We start from the raw sequence: 13,952 nt of genomic DNA, 5'->3' as shown, positions 1-13,952 counted from the left end.
GATTTTCTCCTAGATCACGTCTTTCAACCTGGAACTGAGCATGCACTGACACGCCATCACTGGCACGGCCCAAATGCCTCGCGATGTGGAATCAAGCCTTGATGTACTCCACCTGACTAATCGCTTCCAGGCACACCCCGGTGAGCTAATGGGCAAGAATTCGTATGCATATGGCTCCGACTGTTAGTATCTAAGCATACACGTTATTTGTGTGAGGCTTCCGCCATACACTCAGGTCTGGTGCGCATCTGATGACCGATCCTAAGGAATGCGCAAAATCGACGAATTCGGCATCAAACACACTGCGCGATGCAAATCGCACCACATTCTAGCGGCGGCATGGCCTTCGGGGCGTGTTTGCTCATGGTCATTCCAGGCTTTCATTTTTCACCAGAAAAAGCGATGAGAAGGATGTCATGTATTTACACCAATGTTTTGCACAGTAATCTGTCTTTCTAGTCTAGAGCTGAAGCGTCCAGAATGCAAAATACGTTTGCGACGTTGTTTATGTATATTGAGCATCTAAAGAGTACGAGGTGCAGAGGTGATGGTTCATAATTAGGCATACGTTGGAGAACATCTCGAAGAAGATGAAAAAGGAGATCTCAAAGAAGACGTCGAAAAGGCAGGAGGCTCTAAATCATATGTAAACAAACTGCTTCAAAGCCTTGCCGAAAAGGCCGCACTCGCAGAACACGACTAGGTGCTGTTCTTTCCGTGGAATAAGGAAATCGACGAGTAGAATCTGGCAGAAGTTTGGAAAGCCCATCTGAAAGCTTCCAACGGAGTTACGAAAACAGATTGTCAGGGAAGTGGTGACCACGCTCGAGTTCGCGCATTTCCGGTGCGACCCCAACGACCGCATGATAACGTGTCCCAACCTAGACAGGATATATTGTATCAGCACCTGCATCTTCTGTTATTAAAAGAGATGGTCACTCAGACAAGCCTGGTCGAGACTCTTGCAACTTGCACCAAAGTGAGTCTCGAGGTTGTCAGCCACGGCGTCTCTGGTGCCGACGGCGCCGACTTTGAGAAGTTTGAGTCCAGATCAAAGAAGCAAACAAGCTTCGCCGCTGGCTCGCATTGGGCAAGGACCAGGGTATAAACGGAGATGAGGCTTCTGCTTAGTAGCGTTCTGGAATTTTTCCCCGGAAGCAGTCAAGGGAGGCTTTGCACCACGCGAAAACATTCCTCCTCGATACGGCGCTCACCAACATCCTAAGCATTGTCTGTTTCAATGGAGATCAACTACCACCTCTGAAGACATACAAGCCTGGAAACTCCAACTACTTTTAGCTTTCTTTAGTGAGGCTGGATCATGTTCAACTACATACAAGAACGAGCTGCTGAACTGGTATGGATGCCGGATAACCACGACCAACAATGCCTCAGAGTATCACCAACGAGGCAAACCAGTCATGGAGCTCGAGAAATCTTTGTCGTTGGCGTACTGATAAATCCTTCGTGGTACTCGGGCTTCCAACGTGCAATCTTCCCATGATGTGGCCGCCTATAAAACGGGTGGAGGACCTTGGCCTGCTGGGTTTGGGTTTTCTGACTTCATACATTGAGCCCAGGCAGACAACGCATTCAAGATGCCAGAGGCTTCATCCAGTTCGCACCCACAAGAGACCATCGAGATTGCCGAGGCGGTTTATACCATCTGGCGTCATGTCTCTAAGTTCGACAAATCACTGGCAGAGGTCGTGGTAGATAGTGGTGAGGATGCGAAAACTACGGATGCAAGCAGACAAGAGTCGGTGTTTAAGATTTTGAATGAGATCAAGCAGGGCGACCCCAACGATTTCGCCACCATTGAAAAGGGAATCGCAACTCTCAGTACTCGGTCGAAGGAGATCGTGTCTCAGACAAAACCAGAACTCAAGCCAATTGCATATCGCGTCAAGGATGTTCTCGCACAAGGGCCTCTAGCACAGCCGGGGCCGCGACCCGAACTCGACCTTCACGATGTCGAGACCATCAGAGTTCTTGGCGGAAACATGGGGACGATCAGCCAGTTTCTTCCACTAGAGTTGATTGAGCTGGTCATGGACAAGATACGAAACACTCTCGAGTTTGTGCATCTCAAGTACGGGGATCAGAAGGAGGATTACTTGGACGACTACTGGCTGGACTGTCCCAACCTGGGAGCGGTCGCCGCCACTTCCAGGGCATGCAGCTACATGCGCTACATGAGCTGGGAGGCAGGAACCATGGCCAGGACCTTTGATATGGAAAACTGCGCCAATGCCGCGCTGGCCTTTTTTCAGTCCTTGGACTCAAAATACGATGGCACACAGCCTTTCCCTAAATGGCCCGGGCTGACAGAGAAAACCCGGCGCATGCACAACAACTATCTTATCGAAGGCCGTGCGGGCGAGCGGTCATTGGCCTTGCATCTCCGAAGATATCTGACCCCCATCAGCTGTAACCCGTCGAGGTCCGTCTTCTTCCTTGACGGGTTCATCCAGAGGAACGATCTGTTGAGGCAGTCGCGGGACATCCCCCAGGGATATTTCACCGACTTTCACAGATTTCCCTGCGTCATGTTGAAGATTGATGAACTATACCCAGAACTAGCGAGTGCTTTCGAACCTAGAGAAATGGGAAATCCGCTTGGTGCAGAGCTAGCACAACCCACATTGCCTCAGGGGGGAGTTGGGACGCAACCACCGCAACAACGGCGTATGGATCTGAATAATCTGAGCAAATACGTCGAAGGATGGCAAAGAATTCTGGGGAACCTTGTGAGCTGGCAGTCGAACTTCGAATGCAGGATCTTGATCGGCCCATACTATCCCCGTATCAAGGACGGCCACTATACCGCTCCCGAGAAAGATCTTGTGGAGATCGACCCGAATAAGCCTCGCGCCACGCTCCTCGAGTTGATTACGGCGGAGCAGTGGAAGCAAATGGATTTTGTCAGGAAATGTTACGATTTTACGTACCGTGCGGTGGAGGAGGAACAAGTCAGACAGCTCTTGACGCAAGTAGGGCAGAATCCGTCTTGGTTGAATGCGACCCGCCTTATGCTGGCACCGGCTGCTGGGGATCTTGGAAACCCTTACCGATGGCTCTGCAATAGGGGCAAAGCATTCTTTGAAACCGAAGACGGAGAGGCCTGGCTGCAGAGCAGGCCGGGTTACAGGTTTTTAAGGACCCATTGGGGGCGTCAGTGGCTGGGGAGCGAGCAAGGCCGCGACTGGATCTTGTCCGAGGCTGGCAAAGACTGGGTCAGCGTCCATGCCCACGAGGTATCAAAGTTCTACCACTCCCGATTCGGAAGAAGCTGGAGAGAGACAGACGACGGCAAGAAATGGAAAAGGGAGACCGACCCCGAGGGGAACACCGTCGATAGGCCTAGGAAAAAGGAAGTATTCGTCCAGCAACAACAGCACCCGCAGGCTATTGGGCCCCCTTGGGCCGCTCACAGTGTAATGGCCCTAGGCTTACCGCGCAAGCTTACCTTCTGGAAATTCCGTGACGGTGTCAAGTATGCCGGTTATGATGGCCTGGAGAAGGACTCTGCTGATGCCGTCCGGAAGATGCGATGGATTCCCAGGAAATCCGACGAACGCGAGTCAGAATCTGATTTCGACTCTGACTCTGATGCATTCTGAACACTGCAAGATTGGCGGGCTCCCATTCCTGGATATCTTGTGGGTCGTATCGGGACGCTCAAGACCCAGGTCGTTCTGATTATTGAACTTTGAATCTCACTGGAACATGGAGGCTCGCGTGAGTCTAATTTCAAGGCTTTCATTCATTGTCTAGGGGGTAGTTGGCCAAGCTGGATTATTCGAATGGTTGTTATTTAATGTTCTGTTACTTTGCTTTTTGCCTGGAGTACTCACTGACCTATACTCGTTCACTGGTAGCCCTTAACGGTGGAATTTCTATTATTTTCCCCTATCGTTCATTTCCATTCTTTACAGATCTATCGCTTTGGGTCTCCAAGTCAAACCACGATGACTCGGTTCCAAGCGAAATGATTAAATGGTACTGTCAACTCATGACCATGCCACTCTTTCAAGCTTTCTGTTCTTCAACGGAGATGACTTTCTTCTAGCATCTTCTTTATGCTTTATCCTAATATTTGTTGTTGGTTTCGAATATCTACTTCAGGTATGCATACTGGGTTTTCATTGCATCAAGAGCTCATCACACCTTAGCTCTGAGATACTTGTTCATTTCAGATACAAGAATACATTCATTTGGGCTATATCCATTCGTGCCTAAGAAGGCATGAGTGATTGCAAGTGACTGAGACTGAAGGCAAACATTCTATCGGCTGGCATATCAGCAACACTGTTAAACCTCATTCCCCAATCTCCACCACCAATTTGGTACAGCTTACCCCCTGAAGCACCATATCCAACCCAGCATCGATGGCCCCCAACCCCTTTCCCACAACTCTCGGCTCCGGGCTCGGCCTAACCAGACCCCTTTCAAGACTCTCCTTCAACCAAGTCGCCATCCAATACCGCAGTTGTTCCAACCCCTCCCCTTCTTCCGTCGAGGGCTGCAAGAACACAGTCTCCACCCCATCCACGACATCCGCATTCACAGGCAAAGGCGGTGCTGACCCAATAACCGCCTTTTGCTTCTGCTTCTCACCCCCTTCTTCATTTTTGATAAGGAACGCCTGGAGCACAGCCTGGCACAGCGCCAGCTGCCCCATAGCGAGGAAGCAATGCCGGATCGCCAGGCCGTCATCCCTGGCCGCCGCGACGATCGCGTCTACCACCCCATGGTCCTTGTAGTCGAAGACGCGGTCCGCGCCCAGCGACTCCACGTACTTACTGTTCGCCGGTCCAGACGTGGCGTACACGGCGGCGACGGGGGAGCTCGGGTCTTCTCGGATCAGCTGGGCGGTCTGCACGCCCATGGTGCCGACGCTGGAGGAGGCGCCCCAGATCAGGAGGGCTTCTCGCTTTGGGCTCTTCATTGGGGCACCTTCTCCTCCACGTGCTATGGGATTGGCACTGCCGGCCGGGGTAGAAGGTGAGTTATTAGATGCAGAGGCGAAAGTTGGAACAGTGAAACCCAAGGAACCCCATGCGTTCAGGGCCACCACGACAGCCACGGGCAAGGTGGCCGCGTGGTTCCAAGACATACCATCTTCCGGGAGGGGCGTGGCGTGCTGCCAGGGAATGAGACACCGCTCCTGGAAGATGCCGTAGTCCGGGGCCCAGGACCTCCAGAAGCTGGCCGAGTGGGCCACGACACGGGTTATGCCCGGCTGGAAGGAGATACCGCCTGGCGTACTGTCATCCTTGGGCACGTCGTCGCCCACCTCGAGGACCAAGCCCGCCATGTCAAAGCCGATGACGGTGGGGTATTCTGCTATGAAGAGGCCGAGGTCTCGCATGAGACCATCGGCCGGGTTCAGGGCGATGGACTTGACCAGGACCAGGAGCTCCCCGGGGCCAGGCCTGGGAGTAGGGCGGCTTTGGACCTCGAGTGGTTGGTTCTTGCCCAGGGAGACGGCGGCGAGGTGGGTGGTGGTATTAGAAGACATTGTGTAAATCAAGGAGAAGTCGGCCTCATGTATAATAGATTGTGCTGGATAAACTTATGAGGACGCAACTTGAGATGTCTTGGTTTGGCGGGAGGCCATGAATATATAGGCAGCAGCGAGTCATGCATTGCGTAGTCGAAGACCAACACGAGCACACTTGTATGCTTGTCATTAACAGAGTTCCTAAAATGTCCCCGGGTTGTCGTATGCAGACTGAAGTCATGTTAACCCAAAGCTGAAAGCCATCAGCCAATCAGAAGCTGCTGCATCCGAACCGTGGCTAGCGTGGAAGCTCCGTTAGTTATCCGAAAAACGGTTAGACAGCTTCCTCGGATTTAGTCAAGTGGGGCCGTTTTGACCGCACCCCTTAACATCAATTCGCTTCTTTCGTTCCCTTTTCCTCGAGATAGGACATGAACATTCATCACGCGGCTCGCTATCTACCCATGCCTGTCGAATCACGGTCAAGCCTATCCGAACCCCTTTACCGTCAGATATCCACATCTTCAGGTCTGTTGCTGTTGCTGCCCACACCCTTACGCAACAAGCCGCACACAGCATGTCCTCGACAAGCCTTGGCGAGATTCGGAGGCACAAGACTACGCGGAGGTCGCGGTTTGGTTGTCGGAACTGCAAGCTGAGGAAGCTCAAGGTGGGCGAATTCCCTGCATTTCATGTTATGCATGCTCCCCGTGGTTGCTCACCAAGTAACGTGGGCCTTTCTAGTGCGACGAGAGCAAGCCACGGTGTAAGAGATGCAGCTCCTTCGGGGTCCTATGCAACTTCGAGCCCCATGTACCGGACCTTCAGCCCCTCGCCGATGACGCCTTCAGATCACTGGCCACTCGGAGAGGAACGAGGCTTCGTCCCCCTCCCACCAGCGCCATCTGGGCATCGGACGCGTCGACATGTTTTCACTTGGACACCAGGTGTCAAGAGTTCGTGAACAGATATCTTGGAAGAAGTCTCATTACTCCAGGTGATCCCAAGATGAGACAGGTCAATCGTAAACTGCTCATATTAGCATTTCATGTAAGTTTCTATCTACACTAGTCGCGTGTCAAGTCCTTCTAAGCTCATGCCTAAAGCACCCCTATTTGATGCACGCCTCAGTGGCGGTGGCTCTTGCATACGACCGCCACCTGAGCCCCTCTTCGCCAGGCTCTCGTCGCACTCTGGAGGAGTGTTACCACTGGTCTCGAAGTACCGCTCTCTTGAACAAACGACTAAGGGAGCCGATCAAGACGATGGACAAAGATCCCATCTGGGGTACTGCCGCTGCTCTAGCTGTGCTGTCCTTCGCGTCAATAGACGCTTCTACCCCAGAAGCGTCGTGGCCCCTCAAGCCTCCCGACTCGTCAGACCTGGAATGGTCGCGAATGGGCCAAGGGAAGATGTCGTTATGGGATGTTGCCAACCCGATGCGTCCAGATAGCCTCTTCAGCATCATGGCGCCGACTTACGCCCATCTACACGCCCCGTTGCCAGACAGGGCCATAGATGACATACCAGGAGCTTTGGCTGCCGTCTGTGGCTTAGACGACCTGTCGACGGTCGGGAAAAACCCATATCTCGATGCTGCCTACGCGGTATCCCGGATCCAAGCCCTCACAGATGACCAGGTCACCATAGGCCAGACGGAGCGCTTCACGCAGGCCATACGCGGCCCCTTTGAGTCATTGCTGCGGGCAAAAGACCCAGTTGCGCTTCTGCTGCTGTACCTGTGGTATCGCAGAGCGGGTCGCTGTATGTGGTGGATCGCGCTTCGGGCGAGAGTGGAATGTCCAGCTATTTGCGCTTACCTGCGAATGTACCACGGGGAGAACGGCAATGTGATGGCGTTCCTTGTAGGGGAAGCTCTTGCTCATAGCTGAAGCTAGCCCGAGCAAAAATATTGAGTTCCCATTGGCGTCTAATTTCCGAACAAGGCAGGGAAAATAACATAACACCACATGGTTATGAAACCACGTGCTAAATATAAGGCCCAAATGGGTTTGAGTGAGTTTCATTCATGTAGGAAAGCAATTTACAGTAAGATCAGTCAATACCCCCCTACTCCAGACTCCAGACTCCAGACGTCAAAGCTCCAGAGACTATGGCCGTTCCTCCATTCTTACCATTGACCTATCAATGAGACATGTCGGTGCTCCTAGTCCTCCTTATCAGAACTGCTGTCTTGACTCTTGCTTGCTTGACTCATGTTATGAATGATGCTCAGGTCATCCAAAGTGACTTTACGCTCTTCTGCGATGGATATAGCATGAGCTGTCGAGAATAGGTTCTTGATTTCTCGACCATTGAGTTTGTAATTTGCACCCAACGTTTCGATCATGTCCGTATCCATCTGCTCTTTTGGATAATGCCTCGCGAAAAGACCTCTCCAAATGGCTTTTCGCTGGTCGTCGTTGGGCGATTTATAGTCGAGAGAAAGGTGGATACGTGACGCAAATGCTTCATCAAAGTCCTGTCGGCGATTGGTGGTAAGAATCATGATGCCCTGGTAGTATTCGAGGAAACGAAGGAATATCGACACGTAGGCGTTCCGGTCTATATTTTCAACTGTCCGTCTGGCAAGGAAGACATCAGCTTCATCAATGAGAATGACAGCACCCCAAGTCTGTGACAAGGTGAAAACTTTGATCAGCTCATCTTCGACTTTTCTGACTTCGGTTCCAAGTTGGCCAGTCGTAACGCAGTACAGGGGCTTCTCTGCATACTCTGAGAGGGTCTCTGCGTGTCGACCGTCAGTACTTTCATGTCTTGCGGTAGACTGGATAGCGACGTGTACATAGCTTACCTGCTGTCAAAGTTTTCCCCGAGCCTGGTGGCCCGTGCAACAGAAAGACTCGGCCAAGACCCTTCCTGAAAATGATATCCTTTTGTCGTTTCCTTGCCGTTTCGTGGACCGTCACCAAAGACCGCATGATACGTTTAACCTCGTGATCAATCTGCAATTGATTGAAGCACTCTCGATCAAATTTGATTGCTTGGATGCGGTCCACAAGGAAATGTCCCCAGAGCTTCTCTTGAAGCGCATAACCCGCGACAGTCGGCGGGCAGAGGAGCGCCTGCTGATCCGAAAGCTTGAACTGCGTATTGTCTGGCACATTTACAAAAACGTCCACGCAAGAACCGGTTCCGCTCGAATCATCCGTTGTCGTGCTTGAGTTCATAAGACTCGCATTTGAAATGCTGGTGTTATCAAGCTGTCGGATGATCTGAGGGCTATATCGCGAGAAAGTCTTTTGATCCGTAATGATCCTGGAATTAATCTATAACTTATGGTCAGTAAAGCACGCTTGTTTGGGGGCTCTAGCGAGATGGAACAAGACCCCAAGGAGATTGACTCACAAAAACATGAACCTCTAAGAACTTGGGTGGTACGAACGCCCTTCCGTCGCTGCGTTTCTTTGGAGTCAATTGAGTCATAAGCCCTAAAGCTTGGTCAGAACCGAAAGATACAGCATCGTATCGACAAGGCGGACAAACCATTGTAGCTGACATGATTGTAGCTAAGTAAACTTCTCCATCTGTGGCCTCTGGCAATCAAACTTTGTTTGGTAGCCACCTGCTCGGCGTATGGAATATACTCCCAAGGAACATAGTCAAGATCGGTAATTTTCCGCACACCCTCAAAGGGTTCAATCAGTAGCTCCTCCAAGACTTTACCGAAGAAGCCATCTTTGTAGCTCCAATAGTAACAGCTGATCTTCGTCCCTTCGTCTGTCTTCCAGGCGTGCCGTATGCGATAACACCGTTTTGTATCGTCTGACTTGGACATGATGATCGTGTTCGGACGATATATAGTCCAAAGGATTGAGCTGATGATCCGATTTTGGGGGACATGAACATTCCATCGACTGAGTGTTTTATGAATCCTTTCCTGGATGAAGTCCTTGAGTAGCTTGATCTTTTCTTGCTCCAATGGTCCTCGAGCAGGATCATCTGCATATTCGTACAGCTCATTGCGGTACCAAAAAAGCTCTGAGAAAGGATATGGTATATCAATAGACGGACTGGACAAGTCGATGAAGGGGTGGTGGCGCAGGGCATGTGCAGCAGTCGCCTTAAGTACACTATCGTTGATCTCCAGAGTGCTCGATATGTGTACCTCCGGCTTTTCATCGACGTTGAACTTTCTCCTCAGAACAAGGGGGTACTCGGAATACTTGGCAACCTCAGGCTCTTTGGACGTAGATGTGGGGGTTTTGAACACTACTGGATTATCTCCCTTTCGAGAAACGTGCTCAGTGACATCGATGAAGCCCAGATGGTCATGCTTCTGCTCAGGTACGGCAACTGATGAGCCCTCCTGCGCTTCTTCGGTGAGGCGGGGAACATTTGGATTCGAAACCTTATGAAAATCGTAGATGCCTGTGTCTAAGTAATTGTCGTATGGTGCCATAATGACCGAGTTCAGAAAGATGTGTTCAAAGGGGAAAGATGGATCCGCACAAACACATCACAAAGAAAGATATGCCAGTGGAGAAACACGATACACTACAGAGTAAGTTCAGCGGAATTTCGACGTACAAATACTGCAAACAAGTTCTATTGGAATCCTAGAGAGCCTTGGCTATGGCTGGTTTAATATTGATAAGGCAGCCAAGGCAGTCAGAATAAAGCATGCCGTCCCATAGGCCAATAAGTTCGGGTGCATTATGATAGCGCAAGCCTCAAAAGGCATTGATGGCACATTTGACGAAATTGTTTGTGGAAGGGTGCACAGCCAAATGAATCACAATTTTCTCTTGAAGTGGCGTTGCATCATATTGCACCAGAAGAATACGTAGGTGATTGCATACCACCTGGTAGGCCCAAACAAGGCACTCTGTAAAGAAATCAGATCTTCAAATGTGATGGGCGGATTCAGTGGGCAAACTGGGTGGGTAGACTAAATGAGCCGACTCAGTGGGCAGACTCAGTGGGCGAACTCAGTGGGCGGACTCAGTGGGCGGACTCAGTGGGCGGACTCAGTGGGCGGATTGACAGATACAGATTCAAAAGCCACCATCAATTATGCCTCGTGTGCCAAGCGTGGTTAATATATTTCGTTTCGATGCGAGGTGGAACAACCATGTTGAAAGAGGAAAAAGCCTGGCTGCGATTGTGATGCGACTAAAGTGATTTGCAGATGTACACTTTTTGCCTGCCCTTTTCGCGAAGACATCAGTTCAGTTGCTGTGGCCGGCTGCGCCTCCGCCAAGGTAGAACTCACGAATCAGTTACATCATATTGCATGGGGAAGTTTGTTATAGATCATTATTGACATAAGTGGCTATACAACTAGCCAATAAGAAACCAGAACAAAATGCTAATGCAAGTGGCCGCAGCCAGACATGACAACAGGCATACATGCCTGTGTCAGCCTCAAAAATCCGAAGCAGGCTGCGTTTCTGTCAAGTTCTGGAATACCAGTTTTGCTCGTCGGAAACCCTACGTGATGGGAGGCAATTCGGGCCCCTGCGACTACCAAACCTTTGTGGCACCATGAAAGGAGCTTCTCAGTTGTGACGGGAAGTCCGTGAAAGTACAATATCGAGCTGGTCGCACTTCGAGTAGTTGCCAAATAATGCTGTTCCACTCAGTCCCACACACTCTACAACTTACTGCAAACAGCGACTTTTGTCTTATTGCATCTCGCCATGGAAAGTTGCATTCGACCTTCCTCGACGGGGACGACCCAGCCTTTCTCGGGTACCAGCGACGTTGAAGCTCAGACACAGCAAGGAAGCTCAAGGTAAGAAACCAATACAAGGCAATGGGTAATGGAACTAACTATGATGCAAGCCCACCTCGAGTCCCACCTCTAACCCTGATATCCAGGGCGTCAGGGTTGGTGAGCCGCAGACGTCTGAACACCAATTCTAGTTCTCAGGATCCATGTCCTGAAGACGACGCTTCGAAGAGAATCCTGCCGAGGGGCAGCTACACTGTATCTCTTGACAAAGAGAAAATTCTCAAGAAGTCAAAAGATCATGAAGAATACCATCATCATGACTACGTTCTGAGGAATTTGCCCGAGTTTGAAGGTTGCGAAGAGTTCGTTAAGCCCGAGAAGTATCAACATCTTCTCCGGTCCGAGATTGACAGACTCGTTGAATTTGCTGAAGCCAAGTCACCCCCGATGTTCTCCAGCCACAACACCTTGGACGGAGTCAATCTGCAAGACTTCAAGAAACTATCTGGCCTCGCAGATCAGATTTGGTGTAATCTTGCCATCATTCAACATCAAAACGCGGGAGAAGTTGTGAAAGTACCTGGGGTGTTTGTGGGCGAGGCATGGAAAGAGCTCAGCGACACCAGAACGACCCTTCGACGCCGGTTCGTTCCAGACACACTGGAGATCGAAGGCCGCCTGCCCATCAAGCTTCAAGACCCACAGCATAATTTCCTTGCCTATTGCAGCTTGCTCGACTACATCCTCGGTGTGGTTGCCTGGTGGCTTACTCGCTGTGCTACAAGCCCTTGGCTGTCGGAGAACCTGATGGTGGCACTTGCTCGATACGCAGTGAAGCTCAAGTTGGTCCTTGCCGATCCCACCAAGACTGCACAAAAGGCATTGGATGATACGCAGGGCTCCATCATTGGGAAGAAAAGACAGGTGGAGTGGGAAGGCGATCCATACATCGTCACCTTCGGCGATGACAAGCTCAAGTTAGACTTGGTTCAAGAGGACGACCGTGATGTTACGTCGCTCTACTTCACCGAGAAGATTGTGGTGCGAAGACTTGTGAACAGAGTCCTGAGGATCATTCTCAAGAGTTTGAGGAGTGACAACACTCCAGGTTCCAAGGATGACAGCTTTGAGTTATCCGCCTTCGTTTATCGAACCGGTCTTGAAGGTGTAACCAACATGCTGGCCAACACACGCCATGGAGATGTGCTGGCAACCTCAAATCTCTCCCATATTAGCTTTTGCTACAGCGATTACGAACTTTTATCACAGCGTACGGCCCATCTGAAAGAAGCATCATCTCCCCCGTCACCAACATCATCGCCATCATCGTCACAGACATCAACTCAGAGTACTGCACCGGTAGTGCTCATCAAACACTTCTCGGGCAGATCCAACCAAAATCAGGACCTTCCCGAGTCGAACGTCAAGATCAAGAACATGGATGATCTCGTTTCGATTCTTGTACCATTTTCACTTCTCAATCCAGAAGCAGGGATACATGCCGATGGACTTGTAGCAATGTCAGCTATGATGTCAGGCACCGAAGGAAGGATCAGTGTATTTGAGCCTCCGCCGACCGATTTCAGCATGGAATACACAATCACCAGTGAGACGTGGAGGCGAACCATGAACCAAAGCTCCAATCAGGGCAGCCTTGATCCCGACATCAGCCCACTATCCATGTCTCCCCTCAGGCGGAGAATACTCTTGAACGAAGAGGGTCAGGATACAAACACGACCACCGCCAATCGTGATACTACGCAAGAGACCAAGCGAATCCTGGATGAGTACGACGACGCTGCAAGACAGATGAGGCAATGGAAAATCAGCCCTGCGCACATCACTGTGAACTGTAAATGGTATGTGCTTCTTGTCACCGCGATCGCACTGGCATTGGTCCTTGGAGCGCTTGCCATACCGTTTACATTAGGGGAACGAGTTGCCGGTGTTGATCCCTTCCAGTTCACGCTGTTCTCGTGGGCGTGTGCTGGTTTCATATTCGTGCTAGGAAACAGCCGGTACGTCACGAACTGGCCATGGCACGATTTCATCAAGCGCCGCGTGGTCTGCCGTTCTCTTTCCGATCTAAGTGATGTCTCGGGCATCCACCCACAGCTCATCCTTCTCTACCTACTGCACAACGAGTGGAGGACCATTCTTGTTACATCAGGACCTTACAATGGAATGTTCAAGAGAAGGTGCGACCCCAGAGAAGGCAAAGCTATGTATGACGATGGGTTTTCCATCAACATTCCTGTGTCCTTGTTCACAATGTTTGCAAGTGGGTTCGTCATTTTAAAAGTTGCTAACCGTTCCGGTGACGCATTGATATGTATCGACGGACGAAAGGGGGGTTGGGATGCTGCTCATCAAAATCAAAAAGGCAATTGGTTGACTTGCCGAGACTTCAATGAGGATTACCTTGAAAGAGCAAGAAACTCGGGGCTGGAAAAGAAGGACCTGAGCAAGAAGATACTTGCTTTGGAACGCATCGAATTCTCATGGGATAGGGTACTAGGCGTTTATATTCAGGACTCGAACTTTGGATAGCTACGAATAAGACACAGCCCATACCTACAAGCTGGCTCCCGGTAAAATAGAATAACTTACTTTGGATCTAACCACCGCATCTCAATCGATATTACCTTATCACTGTGCGGCACTAGTTCGTCTCATCGCTGTAAATGTCTATTCGAATGCTACTCTTCTGTGATGATTGGGTTGATAGATATAAGTAGGTAAATATGA

The 13,952-nt window shown here is 50.6% G+C and overlaps 5 protein-coding genes across 5 annotated transcripts; 3 read left to right on the top strand and 2 right to left on the bottom strand.

The window, feature by feature from the left end:
* Nucleotides 1–1,598: 1,598 nt before the first annotated feature.
* Nucleotides 1,599–3,623, top strand: PG985_001473 (uncharacterized protein; the record flags this gene model as incomplete). Its single annotated transcript, XM_066821242.1, has 1 exon — nucleotides 1,599–3,623. One exon carries the CDS (start codon nucleotides 1,599–1,601, stop codon nucleotides 3,621–3,623), a length of 2,025 nt encoding a protein of 674 aa, XP_066692121.1.
* Nucleotides 3,624–4,321: 698 nt separating this feature from the next.
* On the bottom strand, nucleotides 4,322–5,524 carry PG985_001472 (Polyketide synthase- enoylreductase; the record flags this gene model as incomplete). The annotated part of the gene is made up of 1 exon (XM_066821241.1): nucleotides 4,322–5,524. One exon carries the CDS (start codon nucleotides 5,522–5,524, stop codon nucleotides 4,322–4,324), a length of 1,203 nt encoding a protein of 400 aa, XP_066692120.1.
* A 990-nt stretch (nucleotides 5,525–6,514) lies between these two features.
* PG985_001471 (uncharacterized protein) lies at nucleotides 6,515–7,398 on the top strand (the record flags this gene model as incomplete). Its single annotated transcript, XM_066821240.1, has 2 exons — nucleotides 6,515–6,556; nucleotides 6,613–7,398. 2 exons carry the CDS (start codon nucleotides 6,515–6,517, stop codon nucleotides 7,396–7,398), a joined length of 828 nt encoding a protein of 275 aa, XP_066692119.1.
* A 275-nt stretch (nucleotides 7,399–7,673) lies between these two features.
* Nucleotides 7,674–9,929, bottom strand: PG985_001470 (ATPase family AAA domain-containing protein 3B; the record flags this gene model as incomplete). The annotated part of the gene is made up of 4 exons (XM_066821239.1): nucleotides 7,674–8,254; nucleotides 8,322–8,796; nucleotides 8,876–8,958; nucleotides 9,014–9,929. The coding sequence occupies 4 exons, from the start codon at nucleotides 9,927–9,929 to the stop codon at nucleotides 7,674–7,676; spliced, it is 2,055 nt and encodes a 684-aa protein (XP_066692118.1).
* A 1,240-nt stretch (nucleotides 9,930–11,169) lies between these two features.
* On the top strand, nucleotides 11,170–13,754 carry PG985_001469 (uncharacterized protein; the record flags this gene model as incomplete). The annotated part of the gene is made up of 2 exons (XM_066821238.1): nucleotides 11,170–11,264; nucleotides 11,396–13,754. The coding sequence occupies 2 exons, from the start codon at nucleotides 11,170–11,172 to the stop codon at nucleotides 13,752–13,754; spliced, it is 2,454 nt and encodes an 817-aa protein (XP_066692117.1).
* Between the last annotated feature and the right edge of the window lie 198 nt (nucleotides 13,755–13,952).

This window comes from Apiospora marii (assembly GCF_038362585.1).
Source record: "Apiospora marii strain CBS 49790 chromosome Unknown utg000001l_segment0_segment0, whole genome shotgun sequence".
Lineage (NCBI taxonomy): Eukaryota > Fungi > Ascomycota > Sordariomycetes > Amphisphaeriales > Apiosporaceae > Apiospora > Apiospora marii.
Note: the sequence above shows the minus strand (reverse complement) of the source record. Positions and strands in the feature narration are given on the sequence as shown.